The 26,936-nt window shown below is 48.3% G+C and overlaps 3 protein-coding genes across 6 annotated transcripts in view; 1 reads left to right on the top strand and 2 right to left on the bottom strand.

Moving 5' to 3' along the window:
- The window catches only part of DSCAML1 (DS cell adhesion molecule like 1), a 166,509-nt gene extending 165,462 nt beyond the window's left edge, over positions 1-1,047 (top strand). For all 4 annotated transcript variants that reach the window (XM_083480327.1, XM_083480326.1, XM_083480328.1 and 1 more), the window contains one exon: positions 480-1,047. In XM_083480327.1, the coding sequence (XP_083336453.1) occupies positions 480-964 (485 nt within the window). In that variant the 3' untranslated portion in view covers positions 965-1,047. The remainder of the gene's footprint in view (positions 1-479) is intronic.
- Positions 1,003-7,330, bottom strand: LOC310695823 (uncharacterized protein). The gene is made up of 4 exons (XM_083480818.1): positions 6,698-7,330; positions 5,800-5,910; positions 4,956-5,007; positions 1,003-2,702 (listed from the first exon to the last, which is right to left on the bottom strand). The coding sequence occupies exons 1-4, from the start codon at positions 6,749-6,751 to the stop codon at positions 2,581-2,583; spliced, it is 339 nt and encodes a 112-aa protein (XP_083336944.1). The 5' UTR covers positions 6,752-7,330; the 3' UTR covers positions 1,003-2,580.
- Positions 7,331-7,461: 131 nt separating this feature from the next.
- Positions 7,462-26,936, bottom strand: part of CEP164 (centrosomal protein 164) — a 38,787-nt gene continuing 19,312 nt past the window's right edge. The window contains exons 15-31 of the mRNA XM_083480820.1: positions 26,471-26,687; positions 25,167-25,244; positions 24,473-24,604; positions 23,231-23,353; positions 22,882-23,025; positions 21,696-21,779; positions 19,853-19,921; positions 18,946-19,124; positions 17,804-17,933; positions 16,061-16,122; positions 15,626-15,833; positions 14,731-14,835; positions 13,452-13,566; positions 11,931-12,284; positions 10,768-10,834; positions 9,811-9,918; positions 7,462-8,877 (exon numbers count right to left, since the gene is read on the bottom strand). Of these exons, the coding sequence (XP_083336946.1) occupies positions 8,778-8,877; positions 9,811-9,918; positions 10,768-10,834; positions 11,931-12,284; positions 13,452-13,566; positions 14,731-14,835; positions 15,626-15,833; positions 16,061-16,122; positions 17,804-17,933; positions 18,946-19,124; positions 19,853-19,921; positions 21,696-21,779; positions 22,882-23,025; positions 23,231-23,353; positions 24,473-24,604; positions 25,167-25,244; positions 26,471-26,687 (2,275 nt within the window). The 3' untranslated portion in view covers positions 7,462-8,777. The remainder of the gene's footprint in view (positions 8,878-9,810; positions 9,919-10,767; positions 10,835-11,930; positions 12,285-13,451; positions 13,567-14,730; positions 14,836-15,625; positions 15,834-16,060; positions 16,123-17,803; positions 17,934-18,945; positions 19,125-19,852; positions 19,922-21,695; positions 21,780-22,881; positions 23,026-23,230; positions 23,354-24,472; positions 24,605-25,166; positions 25,245-26,470; positions 26,688-26,936) is intronic.

The raw sequence follows: 26,936 nt of genomic DNA, 5'->3' as shown, positions 1-26,936 counted from the left end.
CATTATAGAGACGGCTGCACTGAATGAGAGAAAGCTGTGGGCAGCTGCGCAACCCTGCCTGCGCCCCTCCAGATGTTTTGGCCTACAACTCCCATGATCCCTAGCTAACAGGACCAGTGGTCAGGGATGATGGGAACTGCAGTCCAAAACATCTGGAGGGCCAGAGGTTGGGGATGCCTGGTGTAGCCCATAATCCTCAGAGCTGTAGGCAGAGAATGCCTTTCTCACATAGACTGTTTTCTGGCCTAACATTTCTTTTGGGTAGCATTTCCTGTTTCAGCAACATCCCTGCCCCCAGTTGCTACCATGGCCCTTGCACTAAAGCGAGGGGCTTCCTTCACTCACAGCCGGTCTTGACGGACTGGGCTGCTTGTCACCCTTCTCCCCTGAATGTGGTCTGGCTTTGCAGGCTTCCAAGCGCTTGACAGAGCACGTTCCGGCTGAAAGCTGCCTTTCCTTTCACCCTCTTCTTTCTGCAGGCGACTACTGCAACCTGCCTTTGTACATGAAATCCGAAACTTTCTTCCGCAAGCCAGACCTTCATGACCCATGCCCAGTAGTGCCGCCCCGCGAGGCCTCCATCCGGAACCTGGCCCGGGCCTACCACACGCAGGCCAGGCACCTAACGTTAGACCCCAGCAGCAAAGCCTTGGCTGTGCCCCACGTGAGTGCAACCACGACTACCTTACCTCAGCGGACTCTGGCCATGCCTGGCTCAGCAAGTGCTGCTCCTCCTCCTCCTGCCGCCGCTGCTGCTGCCGCCACCACCACGGCTAGTGCGCCCGTAGCTGCCCCTGCCTCAAGCACTGAACCTGCTGCTGCTCCCAGTGCTGAGCCACGTTTGCCTCCCCACACCAAAATGGGGGGGTCTAGAGACTCGCTACTAGAAATGAGCACCTCTGGTATAGGGAGGTCCCAGAAACAGGGAGCTGGCGCCTACTCAAAATCCTATACACTGGTGTAGCAATGGACACAAGACAACACAGACTTTTACTCTTTTCCTGAGTTATTTATATTGAAATAAAAGAAGCTCTTGTACAGAATGGACTTTTTTTTGTATAAATGAAACTATTTTCTTCTTCTCCAAACCTGAGGGGGGAAATCAGCCAAGGGTGCAAAGCATTTGGTAATCTTTTTCACTGAAGGTTTTGCTGTTTCACATTGTCTTTGAAGAGAGCACAGAAGTAGACTGTGTGGCTCTCTTCTCTCCCCCTATCAAGCAACCCTGTTGGTTTTGAAGAGACTCCTTTGAGACACTGCATGTTGTTTTACTGTTTGGAAAACCATAGGATTTGCTTCAAGTTGCATCTGCCTCTGTGTTAATACATTTTTATATAAAAACAAAAAGCCAGCAGTGTGCAATAAAAGTTATGTTTCTATAACATCAGAGCCCTTTGTTTGCGGTGGGGCCAGATCCATAATGGCATGTAATGAAGGGCAGTCAAGAACTCTCCTGAATGTGGGAAAAGATCACACAAAGTGGGGTATCCACAGAGTTACACGGAAAAAATAACGTCCCTTTTATGACAGCAGTAACGTCTGCAGAAGAGAAGGAAACTGTCAGAAGGGACACTATAGCATAAGAGCTCTTGCTGTTCTAGAGTTTACTTGACCCAGAGGTACGCCCTGTAGTTCTTTACCTGCACAGTTATTAAAAGGCAGTGCATGTCACTGCGTGAAGCTAGCATGTGAACTCGCACACATGAAGCGGTTCGTAGTTTTATACAAACACCTCTTAAACATTACCAGCTATTCAAAAGCTCAGATTAAATTCCACCTGCCTTAGAAATGCCGTTTCCCTTTCAAAGCAAGTAAAACACAGCTTGTCTAAAGGGGCTAGCTATACAGCACAAAGAGGCAACATGCCGCCACTTGCTTCCTGGAAATAGAGCCAGCTCTTCTGACGGGCAGGTGCCAATAAAGGGCAAATGACCATCAGTCTTGGTTTTTTGTTTCTACAGGTGGGGGAAATAGCTGGGCATTTATACATCAGGCACCTAAACTGTATTCCGCTAGCCCTGCTTACTAGCAACCAAGTTTCATAGGGCATGAAGGTTTGCACACAAGAAGATGGCAGTGGTGCAAGACAGTGTCAAATTGAACAGGGCTATGTTCCAAAAACCAATTTTAGAAGTGTTTCCCTTAGTTCCATAGCAGAGAGCCAACCTCCTGCCCCAGATATGGCACTCTGCCACCCTCCACTCAAGGAGGGTAAACATTTAGCCTCTTCTATCACTGTGCTGTAGCTCATCCTTAACCAAAGCTCTGCACCTAAGCACCAATTTGCAATAAAACCTCACCTAGAAAGCCATCAGCAAATGTGGCACAAGGCCATCCCCATCCAGCAGTTGTCTTACTCACAAAGTGGTCAGGGCCCCTCATGTGTGATTTAGAGACTGCAACGCATTTTTAGAGGATGGCAGAAAACTTCAAGACACTCGGCTATACAGAAAAGCTGTCCAAAAGTTGAGTAAAGACAGGCTTTACTAGCACACAAGGGTCTTTCCCCCTTTCGTCCCACCCACCCCTTTCTCCAAAACCCATGCTTCTCTTGCTCCCAAATATGGCGGAAGCTGGCTTCTACTTTCCATGCTTGTGTTGGTGATATTTACGATAGTGAGTCTGGATGGTCACAGCTGCCCTCTCGGTTGGATCACTCACTTCCTCGCTCCTGCTGCTGCTGGATACAGGGCTGGAGTCACCTAGGGATACAAGGGAAGGACAGCTCACTAGGAGAAAGGGCATTGCCGGCAAAATCAGAGCAGCCAAACCACCTGGGCCAGGATGGAGAAGGCAGAAAACAAGCCAGAACTGAAGAGGTGAAGTGCAGCTGGGAGTAGAGATGCAGTGTGGGTCCCTTGCCGTATTTGGATGTTCATGGTGATGATTACTTGAGCTTCCCACCCACAGGATCCATGCGCTTGGGAGCATGTCTGCAGTGAGAGCTTGCCAAGGAACATGGACCGCCCTTGCTCCTGCGAGACAACACCTGGAGCATTTAGGCTGTCCTTGTAAACTGAAATGCTGAGGGCATGCAGTGGGTTGCCCCTGCTGCTGAGATGTCCCTCAAAGTCCAAGGCACTACTCTTGCCTCACACAATGACCAGTGTGCATCATCTCCCAGCCAGCTGCCCTACAGGAAAGCTGCTCTCTGCCTAAAACTGTCTGGCTCGGGAGATGTTGGCTGAACACCCTCACCCTGCAAGCGACACAATGGAGGTAGCAAAGCAACGAGATGGCAGACAGAGCAGAGCATTTTAGTGTAACGCTTACGTCGGTCGCTGTCCTTGCAAAGAATGGGTGCTTATCCAAGTCCCCCTTCAACGTCATGGTTGAAGGTGTTTTTCTAGGCTATAGCTAGGCCCCAGAGACAGCTCTAGAAAAGGTGGTGTGCTCATGTGTGATCTGTGGGGCTGGGAGGCCTCCAACTTTAGCACCTGAGGTGAGGAGGGCTCTAATACCAGCAGGCGACTGGGGACAACCCCCGCCAGACTGCAGATCTGCAGCATGAACTGCACAGCCACGCGTATTAGGAGCAGATGGTGCTGCCGAGAAAAGCAAAAACACAAAGCAGGTGCTCTTTGTGCTTTCCCCCCAAAAGGGGGGAGGGGAAGCCTGGAATGCAATACCTTAAGCGTCTTCCCACCTCCAGCTGTACAGAATATATTACTGTTGTTGTTATTATTATTATTATTAAGCATCTGTTTGTCGCTTTTCACAAAAGAATCTCAAAGCAACTTAATAACCAGACAAAATACAAACAGGTCAAATCAATTAAAAGACAACACTCTGCAAAAAATTAGTAAACTCCCGGTGTCTGAAGGTAGGGCTTGTTTTGGGAAGGAGACATTCTGGCAAAGCCCTTCAGTAGTATAGCTGCTTCCACCTAGTGCAGAGACTACGCTGCAATTGGCCAAGCAAAGAAGCTCCTCTCGCCTTTTCCTATTCCGAGCTCAAGTCTACTATGGTGCAGGCAGCCTAGTTCATGGCATAGGGCTGCCTCCTTGGCTTTTTGTACAAGGTAGCTGTGCGATGCGGGATGCCAAAGTAGAATAGACTCCTCTATAGACCACACTACAATTTGGAGTGATCACTCAAAGCCAGGTCTGTATCATTCTTCTGGGGACAAAGGTTGTTTCCTGCAAAGTGTTTGACTCCAGGCCCTGCCTTGTTGCACCCATGTTGCACTCAGTCTCCCTGCGCCCATGCAGTTATCAGTGTAGCAAGGCCAAGCTCTCCCCTTCCCTTAAAAAAATATGCAACTTCACAAAAAGCCCATCATGCCAAAGCATGGCAGGAAGTAATCACCCACTATCAAGGGGTAAGGGGGAGTAAAAATATGGAATTTAGTGACATCAACTCAAGAGACCTGACTAGCTTGTTCACCAGCGTTTGTTAAAACAACAACAACAACCCTACTCTTTAATTTTCTCTGTGGACATTACAAATTTAATCTCATTTGGTCACTTGCAGAAAAAGAGTGCATTCTCTGCACCCGCCATTCCAGCTCACCACCTCTAATCCGATTATCATGCAAGAGGCACTGAGAATAGCAACATGAAAAGCCTATTTGCTCAGGACATGACTTTGAACCATGGCTGCAAATTGTCCAGCTATACCAAAGTGGGTGTGAGGTGTGGCCACGGGCATTGGAGGGCAGGCAGGGAGATGTCTCATGGAGGAGGGAAGCATCTGAATGCACAAAGTGTGTGTGTGTGTTTGGGGGCGGGGGAAGAATCCAGCACGGTCTGAATAGATCCACTGATTGAGATAAATGCTGGAGGAAAGCAGTTTGTGTGTGTGTGTGTGTGTGTGTGTGTGTGTGTGCTGCCTGCTTTTTTATTTTTTATTTAAAGAGAGGCTCCTTCATACACCAAAAACAGTGGCAGGCTAGTTAGAAATCCCTGTCCTCCCCCACTCAGTGCCTGTTGACCTTGAGTTTGCGGTACTCTCACCTCTTCGTCCTGCGACCCCGTAGATATTGTTCTGCCGAGAACACCCACCTTTCTGGAAAGAAGAAGCAAAGTCTAAACAGACAGACAAGGGGGACTGTGGTGCTCAGCCAAAGGGGCCAGCATGATCACTGCTGGCCAGTCATGCTCCAGAGAAGTTCACAAGCAGAGCAAGATGAAAAGAGCCACCCCATTGTATGACCCCACAGCATTTAGAAACCGGAAAGCTGCATGTCACCAAGCTGGGTAGTAGCTACTGATAACAGATGTTCCTGAGCATGAATTAGTTTGACCCCGTTACAAAGGGACCCCGGGGAGAGGCCTCTGGTGGCACTTCCCTTTATTAAGTCTGGTTATTGAAGCAATTCCAGCATCAACTGCTGAGTACAAGTTTCAAGCAAGCTGGAAACAAGACCCAAGTGGGTTTGGTCTGGTTTTCGCTCAGGGTTAAAAATCACTGTTGCTGCAGCAACATGGGCCAAGAGAGTCTTCATGCATATTCATGCATGAACAGTTCCATATTCTGCCTTAAGAACTGCCTTAAGGGGGGAGGGAGCCACAATAACTACTGTGCTGCAGCTAGCAGCATCCTCTTCTGTACTTCTTCCTCTTCTGTAGCCCCCTCCCCCTCAAGAGGGCCTATTCCTCCTCCTCCTCTTGGCTTACATTTGCAGCATTTCCCTCCAAATATCCCGACACCTTTCCAGGAACTGAGCCTTTGTCTCCCTTGCCCTTCTCTTTGCATCCATCTTCATCAGACAGAGGAGCCAACCCAAGTTTGAAAGGGAACAGCCATGCTCATTTCCAAAGCCTCCAGTGGCCGTTACTATTAGGAAAAGAGACATACCCCACTGTCTCTGCTGGCACGGCGACCCGGAGTCACACACTGGACCTGCCATGGCAAGGGCTGGTGGACAAGGTAGGGCAGCGGCTCCTCCTGGAACAGGCTGTTGCCAAGCTGGGCAGAAAGCAGAAGAGTACAGGTTCATATTAAGCAAAACCAGGGCTCCACCTTGTCCCTTCCCCTCCAACATACCCCCTACTTTTACCCATTTACAGGTGTCACTATCATGAGGGACCCCCATGTTTCAGAAGACAAAGCAACCACAATGCCCACTCCAGAATCTCTTGGTGCAGCAGAAAATAGAAGCAGCCCTATCATCTATGGGACTGCAATTTCAGCATCGATTCCTGACAACAAAGGGTCCCTGAGTGGCTTGCCCAGCACCTCGAGGCCTCTCTGGCAGAGCCTCCTCTTGGGCCACAGAGGCAAGCCCACCTGCACGGGATTTAGGAAGAGCCAGACAAGAGCCAAGGCAGCGCCAGGACCCTCAAGCGAGTCATCCAGATGGGAAACAGCAAACTCTGCTTCCTGCAACTTGGAAGGTGCTGCTTGGGCCAGCCAGAGGCTTGCAGTTTGTGCAAAAGCTCCAGTATGGAGGTGGCGTGGCCCTGCAGCTGCTGGAACCCCCCACCTCAGCAGCCCAAATCAAGCTGCCCCACTTGCTCCTCTACTGGTATCACACATGATACTGCTTGCAATAGGTAAAATTCCTAGAATGAAGCCTCAAGCTCCAGCTTTCGAGAATGCCATGTTGGGTGGAACCGGCACCCTCCTTTCTAGTAACACCACAGCAAAACTACACCCCCCTCCCATGCCCAAATAAACCACAGGGAAGGGAGCCATCTTCTGCTTTGCTTTCTGTCATTACTTCCTAAGGCTCTAGAATGAAAGAAGTACTGACCTGACCCAATGCTTTCACCATGAAATAGAGTGCCGTCATCAGTGTCCCCAGCATGGTGAGAGAAGTCAAGAAGCCCCCCACAGAAGGCCAGCGTGCCTCAGGTCAGTCCGTGACGAGCCACACTCCTGGTGCGTCAACAGGGCCAGCCGCTGCCAAATGTCCTAATGAGCTTAGAGAGAAGGCCTGTCCTATTTGAAAAACCTGCTGCCCTTGGGAGCCTCTAATCTCCAAACACTTAGGCCCAAAGAGCATCACGTTTCCATTCACTCTCTGTCTCACACACACATGGAGAGCACTGGGCAGGAGTAGATGCGCAGATCAGGGATTAGGAGTCAAGAGGGAGGCTTGTGGTTTTATTTGCTTTCCCGGGGATTGCACTCCGAGCAAGGGGCTGCATTGCCACTGAAAACAGAGGAAGCGTACAAAAAATCTGCCAATAAAGGGATTCTCTATTTATGGCTTATCAGAAGGCAGAATTCCGCAGCCAGCAAAAGGGCAGTGTGGTTTGTCTATTGAGTGCATTTCACATTTTTCAGACGTTTGTGGATGTAGCTATCGGTAACAGCAACTTTCTCCTCCATCACTATCCTCCTCCATGAGGGCTTCTGCATTGACTGCAGAACAGAAATCTGGCAGCTGGAAAAGTGGAAGGCTCAAGAAACAGTGAGTGGATGGGGGATACCAGGTGAAAGGGCAGAAGGGGGAGCAAGTACCCACTAGATCTAATGCAGTGGAGAAAAAAAGGGGCAAAACCAACACAGATGTACAAGCGTCCATTTAATTGGAATACAAAATACAGCCAGTAGCTGACGGCCTACACCAGTTCTCTTGCCATAACACACACTTTGACACAAGACAAGGATGTAAGACCTTACTATTGCCTGGGTACACTCCAGAAGGGGACCCTCATAAAGCTATAAGGTGCTGTGAAGGAACCATAGGAGAGCAGCAGGACAACTCGCAGCAGAGATCTGCATGGAGAAATGTCAGGAACGGAGGGAAGAGAATGGAGAGAAGCCCCTGGGCATGCTGAGTGTGGGTGTTGCTGAAGCACCCGCTCTAGGGGCATGCTGCCCTCTTTGTGCCTTAAAAGCCAGAGCCAGCTGGAACCTCAAAAGTAAGACAGCAGCCAGACATCTGGCCTAAAAAAAATGAGGGACACACACAAGATTAAATTTTCCGGAGGAAGCTTCGGCAAAGAGCTTCCACTACTTTCAGTAGGTACACTGGTGGCCGCTGCCCACCTGATTTTGTGGCTCCAGCACAAGCACATGTGGTTCTGGCACCAGCTGGGAATACAGGAAAGCCCCTGCTGTAGCCCTCAGGAGCATTTGCCCAGCTAGCTCTGCTGCTTGGAAAGCTAGATAACCTGAGCAGGGAAGGGAGCCTGCGAGACCCAATGAAAACTGGAAGATTCGGCAAACTAGGAAATTCAAGTGCAACCAGCTCTTCTTGCCTGCTTCAGCATCCGCTGCTCTCCACCCTCATAAGAGTTGCAAACTGCTCACCCAAGCCCGAAGTAGGATATCTGGGCTGGCTGGCTGGCTGTGTGTGTGTGTGTGTGTGTTGCAGCTTTGGAAGACAAGACTTGCTTCAGATAAAAATCTTTTGGAATAGAAGCCAATAGCCAGAAGACACTGTTGCATTCAGGACTGGGAGAGGCGGCAGCAGCAGCAGCACAGGCAAAGCAGCTCAAGGCTTCAAGGTTTTGCCATTTTGCTGTTCATGCTCTCAGGCACTGTCCTCTGAGAAATTATCACCTCCTTCCCTCAAGGAAAGTGATTTCACCTCCCGGCCACTTCCTTGGGTTAACAGAAGACCAACCAGAAAGCTACTGGTTAATAATGCTTTGATTGTTTCCCCCACTGAATTCATGGCCTGCCTTGTGCATTTGGACCAGGCAAATCTCCTGCAGCTGCCCTTCTCTTCAAAGAGCCAGGCTCGATGGCCCGGACACGGCTCAAGAAAGCAGGCAAGGAGGCTGCCAGGTACAGGGGAAATGCCATGTATTGTCAAGCAGGGAGAACTCCCAAGTCTTTGCTGCTGGGAACTGCCTTTCAGTTGGACTTCGCCCAGTGGTTCAGAAGTTGTAGACCTCGAGTCGGTTGCTCTTGTCCAGTCTGAGCTGAAGCAAACCAGTGCTGCTGGTCAAGGGCTTTGCGGGACTCGGCAGGAGAGGGCTGACGGTCTGGGTGAAGGAAAAGCCCAAGAACATAGCAGAGGGGATCAGAGGCTGAGGATGCCTTCCACTCATGACAAAGGTGATGTAGCTCAACAATCCTTACAGCAGTGGTCGACTGCACAGGAGCCAGAAACTGCTGCAGGAAGCCACTATGAGAGAAGCCAGAAACTGCTGCAGGAAGCCACCACGAGAGGCAGCTCAGACTGCGCCCTCTGCTGTCAAGCAATTAAATCCCTGCTTACCCCCCCCCCCACTATACTGCTTTAGAAGGCACAAGGTGATGTGCACAATGCAATAAAAATGCTTTTTAAAACAGTACCAAGTAGGCACCCAGCTGGGAAAGACAATAATGTCTACATTTGCTTTTCAGAAAGTGCAGATCATTCCACAGAACAGGGCCACACTAAAAGACCTCCTGAAAGTTACTGTGGAGCAGGCTGCTGATCTCTTGGGAACCTTTAAGAAAAACTCTCCTGCAGTGACAGCAGTGACCTACTGGGTATTGTAAGAGATAAGGCAGCTTCTCAGGTAGCCTAGTCCTGAGTTGTATAGGGCCTTACATGCTAGCACCAACACGTTGAATTTGGCCCAGTAGCAGGCTGGGAGCCAATGCAAGTCCCGCAAGCAAGGCGCTATATGCTGGAGGTAGCTTGTTCTGCAGCAATTGCAGCTTCCAAACCAAGCTCAAGGGTAGCCTCACAGAGTTCACTGTAGTAATCCAACCTTGAGGTTACCAACACAGGGAAAACTGTGGTCAAGTACAGACTGAACGTATTGCTGGGTTGTTAAACACCCACCCATATAGACGGGTTCAAACATCATTTCTGCAGGCTATCTGTTTCTTTGGGGAGGTTGCTAAAGTTTGAGCAGGCAACTAAGTGCTTTGAGGTTCTGGTCCTAAGAGAGAGGCCAGGCAAGAACAAAAGGATACACTCTGGAATCCTGCTTGAAGCTTTCTAGCCATTTCTTGTTGGCTTCAATCATGCTCTGGATGTTCGGCTTCTCTGCCCCACGGCGCTGGAGCAGGCGGACTTGCTCGCTGTCAAGAAGCAGAAGGGTAGAGGGGATGAATAATGCACAGAAGAATGGCCCTTCTGGATCAGGCCAGTGGCCCACCTAGTCTAACATCCTGTTCTCAAAGTAGCCAACAAGAATCAATCAAGTGCCCTAAAAGTGTAGGTATCAAGGAGCACGCTAATAATGAGGTTGTGCAGCAGTCAAGCAAGGTGGTGTTGGAGGTGTTTAGGGAGAATGAGACATCCTAGTGGACTATTCAGGCCACTGCCCTCTCCAAAAAATGTGCTGCTGGCCCTTTCAGATACAAGGTGTTCCCACTTCCCCTAATGTGAAGGCAAGGGGGAAGAAGGGTATTTCACAAGACAAAATGATTCTTCTAGAACAGGGTGTAGTGCCTTAGAACAATCAACTGGTAGAACCCCGCGAGGTTTTGGTAGATCACGGTCGATCTCTGGCTCCCTTTCCTTAGCGCCGCTAAAACTGACTCCTGCCACGCCCCCTCGGCCCGCCCTCCATTGTTGTATGATTTCTGGAAGGGAAGACGGAGCTTCCTCTGTGCTGTTTTGATCCATAGCGATCTTTTTGTGAGTGACTTTACTCCTTTTGTCCCTTGCCTTTAACCTCCCAAAAACAGAAATCCCCCCAAAAAAATCTTTTTTAAAAACCTCTAAAAAGGGGAGGTTTTCTCCTCCCTAAAAAAAGCTCAACAACCTCAAGCTGAACCCCCCCCCCCAAAAAAAACGGGGATAGATCACTGCTAGTTTTAATTCTGAAAGTAGATCCTAGTCTCTTGAGAGTTGGCCACCCCTGCTTAGAATATCCAACTATTTAGCCTGACTGGCCAGTTGTCAGCAGTATAAAGATGCCTTACCCAGGTGACACGTAGCCCAGCGTACCATCCAGAGGTCCAGGACTTCCAGAGGACAGAGGGAACCTGCCTGGAACAGAAGAGAGTATCAGTTTTTAGCCCAGCATGGGACTGCCAGGCTACCACTGCCCTGCCACTTGCCGTGCATGCGCATGGGTCAGAGGCAACTCCTGCTTTCCCTCTTAAGGAGAGATGAAGCAGGGCATTCAAGGACCTCCAAAGGTCCCTGCAGGGTGCAGGGCTGGCTTGTCCAGTGACTCTTCTGTTTGGGAGGGGCTCTCAAACTCCCAGGCTGAACAGAAAAGAGCAAAAACTTCTCTTGTAAACAAGTTGGTCACCCAATGAAACAAAAACCATAAAAAATGGCGAATGCAGTTCAGTGTAAGCTAATGTAAAGTGATGGATACCGGGTCAAAAATTCCTAATTTCACATATATGTTTCTGGAATCTGAACTGGCAGTAACTAACCAGGAACGGGGGCGCGGGTGGCGCTGTGGGTTAAACCACAGGGCCTAGGACTTGCCGATCAGAAGGTCAGTGGTTCGAATCCCCGCGACGGGGTGAGCTCCCGTTGCTCGGTCCCTGCTCCTGCCAACCTAGCAGTTCAAAAGCACCTCAAAGTGCAAATAGATAAATAGGTACCACTCCGTCGGGAAGGTAAACGGCGTTTCCGTGCGCTGCTCTGGTTCGCCAGAAGTGGCTTAGTCATGCTGGCCACATGACCCGGAAGCTGTACGCCGGCTCCCTCGGTCAATAAAGCGAGATGAGTGCCGCAACCCCAGAGTCGGCCACGACTGGACCTAATGGTCAGGGGTCCCTTTACCTTTAACCAGGAATGAGACCTTGGGGCCATAGAGGATAGCTCAATGAAGATGTCAATCTGGTGTGCAGGAGCCGTGTAAAAGGCAAATTCTATGTTAGGCCCCATTAGCAAAGGGACTGAAAAATGAAACAGCCAGTATCACACTTCCCCTTTGGAAACTAAGATCTCAGGCCGTTAGGTGTTGTTGCTGCATTCAAAAACCAAAGAAAGAGACCTCTCTCTCCCTGCACCTCTGCCCTAAGCCCTCTCCACTCCATGTATATTTGCAATTTCCCATTGGCTCATAACTGCCATTAGGACCCTCTGAATACTCCAAAAGAACAAAACGCTGACACATTCTCACCTGGGAAATACTTGCGCCACTTTTCCATCAACATGGCGTCCACTGACTGGCCTGCCGGAGCAGAGGGGCTGGGACCTGAGCCAGCCCAGACCCACTGGGGGATAGTGTTGGGTACAGGCGGCGTGGCAGAATGGGAATCTGCCAGAGGGTTACAGGTAGCTATGGGAACTCTATCTCTAGGCAATGTGGAGGTGGGAGCCTGGGTGGAAGTGAAGAGGGGAAGCGGCTGGTTGCAGAAGGAACTCAGGTGCTGGAGGACAACCATCAGGTCACTGGTGAGGCGCTGCAGCGAGTTGGCCAGGTACTGGATCTCATCAAAGGGAAGGAACTGGTGGTCCGGTTTCATGTCAGCGACTATGGGGAGAGAGGAAGAGAGAGAGAGACGTAGCCAGAGACTATGCAGTAGAGAACATTTTCACCTGCAAGTCTGAAACCAACCCACAGCTCACACACGACAGGCAGAGTCCAAGTAGTTCACCCCATCCCTGGACAAAAGAGGCAAGGTTAGACTTTATCGTGGCTTCCTAGGATAGGAAGTGTGCAAAGCTCAGCAGCCAAGGGAGAATGTGCTTAGTGATGTTAAATTCTCAAGAATATTCTCGAGAATATTCTTGATTAAAGAGAATATTACAGAATTTTCATTTAAAATAGAATACAATGCCCAGCAATGTAACTGGATCAAAAAAATCATTACTCATTGCTTACACTGGCAATATCACAACTTGACTTATTATTTACTAGATTTTTAAAATGTGGGTTGTAAAACTGGTTCTTACGTTAGAATTTACAGTTTGTGGAGAATATTCTCCGGAGAATTTTCTAGCAGAGAATATTCTTATTCTCGATTCTCTGGAGAATATTCTCACCTCACATCACGAAATGTGCTGACCCCAAAATGCCACACAGCATTTCTGGTCACCCCAGGAGGGCAGAAGGGAGGGAGTGCTGACAAAATGGAAGGCAACATCTCCCAGTTGAGAGGCCAAGAACTGGGGCAGGGCAAGAGAAAGGGAAAGCGCCAGACCCATTTCACCGCCAAAGGAACTTCTAACATAAAAGGTAAAGGTACCCCTGCCCGTACGGGCCAGTCGTGTCCGACTCTAGGGTTGTGCGCCCATCTCACTTAAGAGGCCGGGGCCCAGCGCTGTCTGGAGACACTTCCGGGTCATGTGGCCAGCGTGACGAAGCTGCTCTGGCGAGGCAGCACACGGAAACGCCGTTTACCTTCCCGCTAGAAAGCGGTCCCTATTTATCTACTTGCACTTTGACGTGCTTTCGAACTGCTAGGTGGGCAGGAGCTGGGACCGAAAGACGGGATTCGAACCGCCGACCATGCGATCGGCAAGCCCTAGGCACTGAGGTTTTACCCACAGCACCCCTAACTTCTAACATGTTTCCCTCTAAAACACAGCTAGCTAGGGGGCACCTTACAGATGGCAGGTTGGTGTAAAATGGGCAAAAAGGCACTGAATGCTGGTACTGTGATGCCGCTCAGAGCATTTAAAAAAAGCGAACTCTTACCTTTGCGGAGAGGTTCATCCGTGTTCATCACACCGCTGGTGTCTTCTGAGTCAGTGACATCAAAGGTCACCACCTTCTTGCAGGCCATTCCCTTCAGTGTATCTTCATCAGAGAGCTGGGAGAAGGAAAGAGGACTTCCTTACTACTCTAGTGAGCACTTCCTGCCAGCTAGAAGGCAAAGCAGAGGCTCCAGGGCCAACTTTTCCAGGCAGTCAGGAAAAAGGATGCCAACCCAGGTTCTCACAACTAACGTGTCTCTTCCCCTGCTCCTTATTATTTACATATTCGCTTTATATTTCCATTTTATTTTGCTCCATTGAAATGTTTTCCATAAAAACCGTTGTAAAATAACCAGCTTAACTTGTCCCTTACTCACAAAGTCTACTTTTCCTTATGAGAAGTTATGGGGTCCCCGTTCCAGGTGACTGGCAGAAGTAGGGATGGAAGCTCCCTCCCTACCCCCAGAGGATAGATCCTAAAAGCTGCTCCCCATTTTGGCCTTTTCCAGGACACACTCACAAAGCAGGAGTGCTCTGGAGCTCCTGTCCTGCTTCTGGGTTTCCCAGAGGCATCTGGTCATACACTGTTAGAACAGGATGTTGGACTAGATGGGCCACTGGCCTCTTCCAGTTCCTGTACAAGCTGAACTCCATGCTATTCCAGGCAGGTTGGAAGACAAAGATGGCCACTCCGGTTGGTCCAAAGATAGCAGGCACCCCTATTAGGTAAAGGTAAAGGACCCCTGACAATGAAGTCCAGTCGCGAATGACTCTGGGGTTGCAGCGCTCATCTCGCTTTACTGGCCGAGGGAGCCGACGTTTGTTTGTCCGCAGAAAGTTTTTCTGGGCCATGTGGCCAGCATGACTAAGTTTCTTCTGGCAAAACCAGAGCAGCGCACGGAAACGCCGTTTACCTTCCTGCCGGAGCGGTACCTGCTACTTGCACTGACGTGCTTTCGAACTGCTAGGTTGGCATGAGCTGGGACCGAACAACGGGAGCTCACCCAGGATCCGAACCGCCAACCTTCCGATCGGCAAGCCATAGGCTCAGTGGTTTAGACCACAGGGCCACCCACGTTGGAAGGTACAAATGGAAGCAGAGTGGCTCAAGCACCCCCAGGGGATTTACACCCTGGAAAGCAGCTAAGGCAGTATACAGTTCCTTCCCAAGACAATCCTGGCAAGATCTTGGACCAGTTGCTTCAGTGGGCTCTACTCCTGACGCCTCTTCTCCACTCTGGCTTGCAAAAACAGGCATGGCTCAAGCAATGTGGAGATACCTCTTCCAGCGAGGACATCAGCTGGCTCAGCACTTCCTCAGTCTGCTTCACCAGCCCTTTCCCCTTCTGCATGGTGGTGTTCATCTCATCCAGCGTCTTCTCTTCCTGGGGAGGAGGAAGCATCTCGTTATTTTTCAGCATCATTCTGACTACTGCTGACAATGGCAGTGAAAGAACCAACAAATGCTGTTTGATTTTCCCCAGGACTTTAAAAGTGTGTTTTGAGCTAGTTTTAACTCTGTTGCGATTTTAATTTTTTGCTGCTTTTTTATTTCACTTAGTATTGTTTGCACTGTGCCTTGGGAGTGGACAAACAAACAAGAATGGTGAAATACTAAGGCCAAAATGAAACACAGTGTTTTCTCAGGATGGGGATAAAATGGAGAGAGAAGCCAGGTTTCTGCAACACACAGTGAGGATTTGTGAATGTTATACAACAGTATTTTAATTGTCAGATTTTTCTGGGTGATTTTATTGTACTGAACCTTTCAGATTTTTGACTATATGCCAATAAATGAAACACACAAGGTTTATGGGAACCCTATGGGTGCAAAGACCCACACAGCCCCTGCTCTACAGATTGCTTCCACCTGCTGCTGTTGTTCCATTCCTCCCTGACTTGCAGCAGAATGGCCATTGCCAAAGAGCTGCTTTAATTCCTCCAAGAGGCAAATGCCAAAATGGGCACAGGTGTGCACATCCACCATACTGTAAGACAGTCTTCCCTTCCAACCAATTCTCATTGGAGAATAGCACAAAACCAGCTTGTCTACCATGCTGGAGGTCCAGGAGGGAGGGTCAGTCTGTGTCTCCCCACCCACCCTGTAAGGTAGACCACCACTACCCAGCAGGCTTAATCAGAATCAGGCCAATTTTTTTCAGGGCTGCAACTCACTGTTTCCAGGCTCTTGCGTACGCCATCCAGCCGCTGGAAGTGTCCAAAGTCTTGAGCGGTCCCTGGTGCCTTCTGCGGGTCGAAAGGCAAATGTTGCTTTGCTGCCCTCAAGGCAGTTTGCCTTCTGTGCATGGAGCGAGTATTGCGCACCAAGAACTCCTTGGCTGTCTTCAAGGTAGCTCCTTCGGCAAAAACGGTGCGCTGCACCCTGCAGGGAGGGAAGATTTGAGCAAGGCTTCTTGATGGGTCCCAAAAAACACCAAGCCACGTTCCTTCAACTCTGAAGTAGCCCATGCTATGTGGGGCTCTCAGAGAACAGCACCATCAGCCTCCCATGGGGAGGCCAACTAGCCAAACCCCACTGCTTTGCCCTCAACAACTGTCCATGCAGCACATTCGGCTCCACATGGAGCATCACAGGTTTCCTTCACTTACTGTTCCAGAAGGACACTCTTTTCTTCATTGCCCTTTGAAGTCGACATCTCTCCAGGGGAGGGCTGGAGGGTTTAATGATTATTAAAGTCTGTTAATTAACAGGCAAATAAATGCTGAACCCCATTCTGCCCACAGAAAATGATGGCACCTGGGACTAAAATTATGCAATCATCAACAACAAGGTGGACCTAGATTTCAAATTGGGCCAACAATTATTTGAGAACACAGCCCATTCCCAAAGTTCATCCTCTTCTATCCATCATTGCAGTTGTAAATCACCTTTGAGCCCCAACTCTCTGGAGCCTGCGAAGCATTGGATGAAATTGCCTCCATTCAGGGATGGAGAAAAGACCCTCTCTTCCTTAGTGTTACTTTACACATTTACATGGAATCTTCCTTGGGGACTTCTAAAATCCATGCAATAACGATGGCACATAAATAATGATCTCACTACTAAAACCCTTGGATAGGACATTCTGCCACTATAAATTTCATTTTCATAGAGTTCACAAGTCTGCTGTCACTGATAAGTGAAACCGACACATTTTAAGAATACTGGCATTAGTGGGCAATTATTGCTATTTATTTATTAAAATCTGCATTTGTTTAGATCTCTTTACAACAACTATGTAACATTATGCCACTCGCTCAGTGTATTAGCTACAACCATTTCATCAGTTCTATACTGATACCAAATCAAAATAGTATCGAGTTCTGCTGAAAACTCTGAACTGGCCTCCCATAACTGCTCATTCTAATGAATAAAATAACTATTTAAAATATCTCAAATCTTCCTCCGCTAATGATGAACTGTTGAAACAGTACCACTTCCCTAAAGCCTGGCAATTGTGATCCGCATATGTGATACCAAAACAACCAACTTTTCTTATCCAGTACTTTATGTTTTTAAAGTCCGATCCTGTTATTTATCTGATGGTACCATTACTTTCCTCCCAAAATTCCTTTATCAAACTGCTGTCCCACCCAAATGTGGGCAGAACTACGTTTATTGATTCAGACATTTGAGGAAACATTACTGAGAATCTTACTGGCATATAATATACCACCTATGTATGGTTTTATAAAAAGCTAACTTTAATGTTGCACTTATCGAATGCTCTGGCCCATATTCACACATCCAATTCCACTTTCCCTCTGGTATGGTATGATTAAACAATCCCCCCCCCCCCATTTGTGTGTGATTGAAGATGCAACAATATTGTCTATTATATAACCTGACAATGATATCTCAATCCCAGATTGCTCTGCTATCCAAGAGCAAATGTCCCTAAGTACCTGAAACCTCTGTGTTAATGCAATTAATATTACTGCCTAATAACAGTTCAATATTAGAAACCAAAATTCAACTTCTCCTACTACCTAAATACATTAAATTGAAATTTGAGTCTTGGCACCATAAAATCCCAAAACTATTTATTTCAGATTAGATATTGGGATTGGGTCCCTAACCAACTATGTTAAAAAATGAAACATTAGATATATATATTTGGGATAGTTATTTCATCTTCACAACTCCCATCCTCCCAACCCAATAACTGGTGATTATTTATACACTGGTTTGCATCATATGGACAAAAATTATGTCACTTTCTGAAGAGGATGGATCTGCACATCATTCATTCCCACTACAAATCCAAGTCCAAGTTTTGGACCTGAAAATTGGGTCAATGGTAAGGACTGGCTCCACTTCCCCACCCAACACACCAGCAATACTCCACTGACCGCTTGGGTACTCTCTTTCAGGTCCTCAACCCGGAGGGCTTCCTCCTTTTTCTCTGGAGATGTCTTGTTGCTTTCCACCTCCACCTTATTCAGCAGCTCTTGCCTGCTCTCGATGGCTGTCTCCAGCTCACTATAAACAGCACAGGGAGAGAGATAAAGCACAAGCACACAGCAGCTAGAACTGCCTGCGGTTCCACCTGGCATCGAGCTCTGGTAGATCCTCATTCAAAACCTGTGGGCTAAAGGTTGGGGACATGACACTAACACAAAGGAGATGCCTTGGAGTAGCTCTATCCAGGAAGGCAGGAAGGGGAATGAATACCTTTTGGATAGCGCCTTCTATGAGTGTGCATGATGCAACTGCATTATGGACACTCTTAGCACTTTTGCAAGGAATAATAATAATAATAATAATTTTATTGTTTATACCCCATCCATCTGGCTGGGTTTCCTCAGCCACTCTGGGCGGCTTCCAACAAAATATTAAAAATACAATAAAACATCACTTTTACCTTTCTCCAGAGACATTTCTCCCTCTGATCTGCCTGCCACAGATCTTGCAGAGGAAGGAGTTAGAAAGGCACACTGTGAATATTAAGACCATCTTCTCCCTCAGCTGATTCCCTCCTGTCTCAACAGCAGATGGGCATGAGAGGATTCAGAGGGTCAGATGAAATCCAGCTATAGGCTGCAGCTGGCCTATGGGTTCCCCAATCAGTCAATATTACTGCATTTATTTATCACCAATAAACTGTCTAATCTACTTCAGTTAGTCTTGAGTCTTGTCATTGTAACTAGCCAGGTTTATCAATGGCTGGTTGCCAAAGTGTAAACTCAAACTCCAGATTAAGTTTCTCCAAGAAAGTTTTTTCCACTTACTTTATCTGTACCTTTGTAGTTTTTTTTTTAAAAAAAATATTTATTTACACTAGCTTTCTAGATCTTATTGTACTATTAAAAACTTTAATAAAAATCTTACTTTTTTTTTTTACAAAAAGAAAGGTCTTTTGGGGGGGAAGAGGAGCTCATCACCACTCCCAGATATTTCCCAAGACCTGGTAGTAACTGTGGCTCATAAGGTAGTCTCTCAAAACCAGTTTGGTCTCACCAAGAACAAACTCATTTGGTGCCAGCACACACACCTGACCCTCTTCTGCAGCTGCTGACTCTGTAGCTGTAGCATCTCCACCTGGGATTCCAGCTCCGATTTCTGGTCCTGAAGCTCCGCCAGATCCCTACGCAGCTGCCGTGTTGTCTCCGCAAGATCCTCCTGCTCTTTTTGGGATTCCTCGAGGCGGCGCTGAGCTGCCAAAGCTGCTTCCTGAGAAAGTTCCAAGCATTTGTTGTTTTTCCTCTCACGTGTATGAAGGCTATTATAAACCTGAAGTGCCACTATATAATCCTCAAAGGTGGTGAAATGCAGCTCTTACTGCACATGTCACAGCAAAGGAAAGACCACTGGGGAGGTGAAAACCCAGCAGAGGCCATTCTCTGCTTCTACAATGGCCACGACTGTTTTATCAAGGAAGGAAACAAACCCAACCCTCCCTCCCTCTACCTCTAAATCAATGATGAGAGGAAGGGTAGACGAGGAAGAGTGGCCTTGGTGGTTTGGCCAACACAGCAGCTAACTCCAAGTGTCTGGCTAGCCCAGGTTTCTAGCTCAGGGCTCGCTTGCCCCTGCCAGGAACTGAAGTCTTGGTCTTATCTATGGAAGAGGCGATCCACCATGTTGATGAACAAGGGAAACTCTGTGTATACACAGCTCGGCTAGAAGGATCCATGGCCTTACTTAAAACAGGCAGCATCTCACCACTGTACACGCCAGGCCAGTCAGGGAACCTTGCCTACCTCTGCCCTATGTGAAGTGGCTTAGAACAGGAAACCAAACTCCAGCTTCAGTCTTGGATTGACAGAAGCAGGCATTCGGAACCTTGGTCTCCTCCCTGATGTCTCTCTTACTCTGACTAATGGTGAGAAAACGACAAGCACACCCCTGGCACAGGAGAAAAGGGGCTCTCAGTCCTTGTCAGAGCTGGCAACACCTACATTTCTTTCTTGCTCCAGCTCCTTTTCTTGCTCCAGCACCTGCTGCCTTTTCTTCCTCAGGATCTCCTCCTGCATGGGAACAAAGAACAAGAAAATGAAGAAGGCAAATTGGTCACTTGAGGAAGGCCCAGCAGCTGGCACAATTGACAAGTCCTTTCTGGAGTCGAACACACATACTTGCAAAATTGGTGGCAGCCTGCCACAATGACAATGGAGCAGACAGACCCACCCAGGAATTCTCTGGGCTCCTGGTGGTGTGCACATTGTGTGTTCCATGTGTTTGTGTGGTGCCCCCCAAACTCAACTACTTAGGGACAACACTGAACTCCTAGTGGGTCTGTCTGTTCCGGTCCAAGCTAACCAGAGCACGGTAAATTCAGTTTCCCATTCTCAGTTAGCAGGGAGTGGAGTGGACAGAAGAGAGACGTCCAAATGCAGTAACTCCAGATGTTGGCAGATGTAAGTCCTTACAGCACCTTTGGCAGAAGCCTCCTTCCAAACAAGGCATTGTCTGTAGCTGCCCAAGTTACCCCCTGGCTGTATGCCTCCAAAATGAACCCCTTCTCCTTCTTAAAACAATTCAGAAATTTGAGGCCCCAAATTTTCCTCCAGGCCCTTTTTGTGGAACACGGAGATGGAGAAGACCCAGAGAATCTTTCCAAGCATGACACCTATGTTCAGAAGGTATTAAACAGCTGTGATAAATCTTTGGTGTTGGATTCTTGGGAGATTTGAGAAGCAACGAATCTGTCCAGAGGAATGGAACTCAAACACATACTCATGCAGTTTAATCTACAGCAGTGGTTTTCAACCAGTGTGCCGTGGCACCCTGGGGTGCCTTGAATGATGGTCATGGGTGCCATGGGCAACACTGGCTTCTGTCCCTCTTTCCTTCCCTCCATCCTCTGATGCCCTCTCGCGTCTCTGCCTCCCAAAGGCTTGCACAGCTGTTTGTTGCAGCAGCCCTGGCTACAAGCTCCCCAGGTGAATGGTGCCCCTGGGGCTGGCCAGGGGGTGCTTCTCAGCCCCCTCTGGGGCAGTGTGAACAGACACCTCTCTTTGGGTTGGGGGGGCAGCTCAGAGACCAGGGATGGCAGCTGCAGCTCCCCAGTGACTCCCAAGGAGAGGGGAGAGGAGAGGAGGCTAAGGGAATACTCCAAAAGGGAGGGTGTTTGAAAAAGGGTAAGAGGCTGCCAGCTCTGCAGGCAAGGGGTGACATAACTGGGCTTCTGAGCCCCACATGGGTGCCGCCAAAAGAAATGTAGTTTGTCAAGGGAACTGTGGACTAAAAAAGGTTGAAAACCTCTGGTCTACAGGATCCACCTGCCTGAAGACAGATGCTGAAGCTTCCCTCCATGGGAGAAAGCCTTGGGTCATGTTGAGGATGACTTGACCTTTTTTGTTGGCTTCCTCAACTGGAGTGCTAGATAGTCAGCTGGTTCTGAAAACTGTTGGGTGAAGACCAGATTGAGGAGGGCCAAGTACTTCAAAAAGGTCTAGAATGTATAGAAATGTTGGCTGAAACCTCTTCTGGCACGAGAGGGTTGGTGGTCTTTCATCTAGTTCTGGAGAAGCCCAGGAGCAAACAATTAGATCTCCTGTAGAAGGATGTGTCAAGAATGGGATGTGGCTCCTCTACCAGGAATGTGTTACAGACTTTCCTGTATTCTCTCATCCTCTGCTGAGAACAAAAGGACAAATGTACATAGATGCAGGAGCTGGCAAGGCTAGAATCCAGAGTAGGGAGCTTTCCCACAAAATCCATGACCTTTCCTGTTCCAATCTTCAAGGACGTCAGTCTCACAACTATCAATGCTGCAATTAGCAGCACATCTGTGCTCACCTGGGCATGGAGCTGAGAGAGTCTTGCCTCCATATCCTTGGCTTGGAGCTCCAGTTCTGATTTCATGCTCTGGAACTTTTGCTCCTGGTAAAAAGAGAGTGATCAGACATGCAGGAAGGTACTGAAGTCTTACACAATATTAAGCAACAGTCAGTCAATAATGTCACACAGAACATGGCAATCACATGTCAAATGGGATGGAATGAAGAGGAAGACTTCTAGCAGTATGACAAAACAACACACAATATCTAAGAGGGGGAAGCAGTACCCACAACCCTTCCTGCACCATTATGGGCTAGCAGATTGAGGTTGAATCCTGACAAGACAGAAGCACTGTTTTTGGGGGACAGGAGGCGGGCAGGTGTGGAAGACTCCCTGGTCCTGAATGGGGTAACAGTGCCCCTGAAGGACCAGGTGCGCAGCCTGAGAGTCATTCTGGACTCACAGCTGTCCATGGAGGCACAGGTCAATTCTGCGTCCAGGGCAGCTGTTTATCAGCTCCATCTGGTACGCAGGCTGAGACCCTACCTGCCCGCAGACTGTCTCGCCAGAGTGGTGCATGCTCTAGTTATCTCTCGCTTGGACTACTGCAATGCGCTCTATGTGGGGCTACCTTTGAAGGTGACCTGGAAACTACAACTAATCCAGAATGTGGCAGCTAGACTGGTGACTGGGAGCGGCCGCCGAGACCACATAATGTTTTAAAGCTTTTAATTTTTAATAGACTATTGTCTTTTAATATTCTGTTGGAAGCCGCCCAGAGTGACTGGGGAAACCCAGCCAGATGGGCAGGGTATAAATAAATTTATTATTATTATTATTATTATTATTATTATTATTATTATTATTATTATTATTATTATGTTTCCACTTCAGAGATACAACTTGGGAACTGCTCTCTAATGAGCAGCTTCCACACAGTTGGTGCAATTTTTAAAGACCTAATTCCAGGAGTGCTTTCCATGGAGTTAGTAGTCTTGTGTCCCAGCAGGGTGCAGATTCTGTGGCTGGGGCCTGTGGGCATGCAAGTCATTTAAACTACTGGCGGGGAAGCGCCTCCAATGGGTCTAGTTATGTTTCTGCCACAACACTACAGTGGGGGAATAAGATCCACGTGCCCCTCTGAAGGGACTCTCATGCTGTCCATTCTCCCCCGCCCATTTCCACCAGCACCTCCCTTCCCTACCTGGTCCGAATGACTCTTCTGCAAGTCCTTCAACTGTTCAGCCTGCTTTTTCTGCAAGGCATCGAGCTCTGCTTTATGGTGCAGCTCCAAACGCTCCTGCTCACTTTGCAGGATTGCCAGCAGCTCAGTCCTCTGCTTCCTCTCCTGCCACACATCAAGCACAAGAGTTAGCTCTAGCCATACAGTGGTACCTTGGGTTACAGAGGAAGGGAGGCCACACTCACAAGCGGAGCTCTTTCCCCAATCCTCAAATGCCTTCACCCACACATCTAGGTTACCGGTGTGCAAAAAGGACATAGCCACACGCAGCGCTCACTTTCCCCACCAAATGGTTTTGCTGCAGGCTTACCTCATCCTCGTTTTGTGCCTGGATCTCGGCTATGGTTTCCCTGTGTGCCTCTTGCATCTTTTCCAGCTGCCTCGCATGGTTGCGCTCAACTTCCTGGCGCTTCTCCTTCAGGAGGTCACTAAGCTGTAGGGATGTCAAAGGAACCCTGGCTAAGCCAACATTCCCAGTGGTTAAGCTGCCATTCCAGCAGTGGTTCACTTTTCAGCGGACATGGGCTGCTGGGAGTCCCTTGCCTGTGGTGCTTCTGAGCTTGAGTGGGTAAGCCAGAGTGCTGCTTCTAGACACAATCTAAGATCCTACTTGCTACCTATAAAGTTCTGAATGGCTGGCTCTGTGCATGTGGACAAGCCACCACCATCCAACTGCCTCAACTGGATATTGTGAAGCACAGAGATCTCCAAGTTGCCTTGCCTCATCCATGAGGATCTGGGGGTACCATCACAGAGACTGATTCCTGCCTTTCTGGTCTTTGTTGAGGTCAGTAAAGGGCAAGGCCCAGTAGCTGGAGAAAGGAAGCTTGTGGGTCTAAAACCTCAATTGCCTCTCCTGATTCAAATGGAACAGAGCTGGGATGGCATCTGCATACTTCACTGAAAATCTGCTAATGACAGCTCCCAGAGGCTTCATATAGCATGGGGAGTACAGTACAATTCTCATGGCACCAAACAGTAGCCTCCTATAACTTTCTGTAAATGGGCCTCAAGGTAGGTGTGGAAGCACAGTGCCCCCTACCACCAGAGATGCTCTAGAAGGACACAATGTTCAACAGTATTCAAAAGTGGCTGAGAGATTGAGGAGAATGGGCAGAGTCACACTCCCCACCATTGCCTCTCTTATAAACCAGGATAGCCAAGGCAGTTTCAATGCCCAGCGTTCCTGGCTGCTTTTCTTCACTGGATGAGAAGCACAAGGGAAACCCTCCTGAAGGTACTCTCTGCACCCCAAGGTAAAAGTGAGGATAGGCAAAGAACTATTCCTAGTGCTTGGCAACTTCTAGGCTAGGAATGCCCAGCTTTTCCTCTTGGATGCCTAATTGAGCATTCATGGCAGGACTCTGTGCTGCTGCTCTTAATCATGAACTGGATTTTGGTTTTTTGGGAGTTACTTCATGCAATGGCTCCTCCACACCATTCAGCATGCCCCACCCTTGCAAACAGATAGCACAGACTGGCTCAGAGTAATTTGGACTCTGCATACATGTGGGATGCTCAGCAAATCCAAGCTCTGTTTCTCCCTCATTACCTCTCGCTCATACTCGGCCACCTGATTCCTCTTCTGCTGAACATTTTGCTCTGCACTCTCCAATTGCTTCTGTAATTCTGCCTCCTCCCTTTTATGGGCTTCTGCTATCTGCACCTGGAGAGCTGAGACAACCTGCCAGAAAAGGATGGAAATCTTTATTGAACTGTCACCAAATGTGTAAAGCAGGCAGCTTGCTGTTTCCTACCAACGTGCTCTAAGCCGGTAAAGCTAGAAGTTTCCGTCAAGTGAGAGACCGGAATGTTGGTTGCTGACTATGTTGGCTGTTGTAATTCTTACAACAATTAATCTTCTTTTACTGGAAAATGACTGAGTGCCAGTTTGTTCTGCAATCAAGTTGTCTGAAATGCTGCTTTGAAATCCAGATGTGGTGAAAAACAGGATATAATTTTTAAAAATAAAATAAAACTGAAATAATAAATATAATAAATATTTGGCCCACATCATCTGAATGAGTGCAGGCCCCGTCATGGTAGAAAGGGGAGCAAAGTGGGATAGAAAAACAGAAAAGTGTCAGGGTTTTATAAAATAGAGAGCTAAAAGGAAGAAAGAGGTTTCTTGTCTGGGTTACTAGACTGACTTGAACTCAGCAGCGGTTGTGCGGCTTGTCGGTCATGAAAATGTTGCAGGTACAGAAAAAGGCATGCAGGCAGCACCTTCCATCCCGATAATTTACCTTTTCGTGTTCTTCTTTTGCTGCAGATTTCTGCAGTTGAATCTCTTCTGCAAACTGTTCCTTTAGTTCCTGCATAGCCTGGAAAAGCATAAGGTAGTCAGTCAGTGTCTATGGGCAGTATCCAAGGCACGCATTCAGTCAGTGTCTATGGGGAGTATTTCACCTTGCACATTCAACCCCCACCCCTAACCTGGAACCCTCTCCTAATCTGCTCCAGAGGGTTGGGAGCAAAACCCAGAACATCTTTAGGGGATGTGTGTGTTGGCTATTTGCAGTATAGTAACGCTGCAGAGAGCTTGCTGGGGAGACCATGCATTAAAAAGGGACTCAAAAAGTACTTAAAGAAGGTTTTAATAAGAAAAACAAAAACTCCATTTACACTAAATACATCAATAAACCAGACCCAACCACCAACCCATCCCCCAGGATAATGGGAGAGCTAGGTGCTGCTCCTTATATACTACACCCAATTGCTGACACAGCTTAATCAATACAACTCAGCAGCACCTGCTATGTTTCACAGCTGTAAAGCTGGGTCTCGCTACTTTGCTCTGGCCCTTGCTCTGGCCCCTTAAAGACATACACATCGAGTGGAACAATGATGAACCTTTACATTTAAAGAAACCATTCAACAGTGTGGGGAGAAGAGAGGTAGGAAAGTTCCACTGCGCAGCCAGTGTGGTTCTGGTCCCCATTTTATCTTCTCAAAAACCGTGAAACAGGTCAGACTGAAAAACCATGACTGGCCCACAGCCCTGACTGGCTTCAGGGCTGAGTGGGAATCTGGATCCGTATCTCCCCATCTTTGTCAAACTTTAGCCACTATGACACACTGCTTTTTTGCCACTGCCCGAGGGGGCTTGAACCTCATTAATTTCAGTACTCTCAGCTAATCATTTACCCCTTACTTTGGTCCCATTCACAATAAACTACAGCTTGTTTCAGACTATGGCTTGACAATGTGTAAACCAGGCGTTTGTGGGTGTGACAGCTACTCCCAAGCAGGTCAACAACATCTGCACCAGATACAGTCAATGCTGACTACCCAAGATCTCATGCTGACCAACACTTACCCTGCAAGCCACCCTTTTGAGAGAGAGAGAACAGACAACCCCTGATACCCGTCTCCATATACTGTAGACACGGGCTGACAACAGCACAAAGCCGGAATTAAAAGCTAATACAAGCGCTTGCAGCTACAGGATCCTACTGCCACCCTCGCCCTCCTCTCCTTAGTTTGCCAACCTGGGTTCTTCCAGAGGCAAATGCCGTGGCTTCTCCACAGCCTCAACGCAGAAGCTCACCATTTCATTTTCTTTGACCAGCCTCTTCTTCAGCTCGTTGAAGGTTCTTTTGATCTCCTGCTCCAGTTCCATTTGTTCTGCCTGCTCAACAGCTTCTGCTTCCTTCTTCACCCTTTCCAGAGAAAGCTGCTTCTGCGCCTTCAGTTCATCCTCTTCAGACTGCTGAAAGGATTCCAGCTCCTCTCTGAGCTTCTGCAGAGCAGCCTCCTGGGCCAGCCTGAAAAGCAGCCAGTGAGACTAAGAGAGAAGCAGACCCTTTCTCCCTTCCCCTCTTGCCAAACCATGAACCAAACCAACGAGAGGTGGCAAACCTCAGGCCCTTGAGTTTGCCAATTTCCTGACTGGGGAAACGCAGCCGGGATGCCAGATGGAATGTGGCACCCCCTCATAATTTACGTGACCCAACAACAGGGTCAAATTCTTCCACCTGCTGCTAAAGAAAAATCTACGGAGCTGGATATGATCC

Source organism: Podarcis liolepis (genome assembly GCF_965112155.1).
Source record: "Podarcis liolepis genome assembly, chromosome: 16".
Lineage (NCBI taxonomy): Eukaryota > Metazoa > Chordata > Lepidosauria > Squamata > Lacertidae > Podarcis > Podarcis liolepis.
Note: the sequence above shows the minus strand (reverse complement) of the source record. Positions and strands in the feature narration are given on the sequence as shown.

Coding starts and splice junctions, on each gene's coding strand:
- LOC310695823 (XM_083480818.1), bottom strand. CDS start 6,751: ATGCTGGGGACACTGATGACGGCACTCTATTTCATGGTGAAAGCATTG. Junction 5,008..5,799: donor GTGCCAGCAGAGACAGTGGG/GTATGTCTCTTT, acceptor TCTTCTTTCCAG/AAAGGTGGGTGTTCTCGGCA. Junction 2,703..4,955: donor CGGGGTCGCAGGACGAAGAG/GTGAGAGTACCG, acceptor TTGTATCCCTAG/GTGACTCCAGCCCTGTATCC.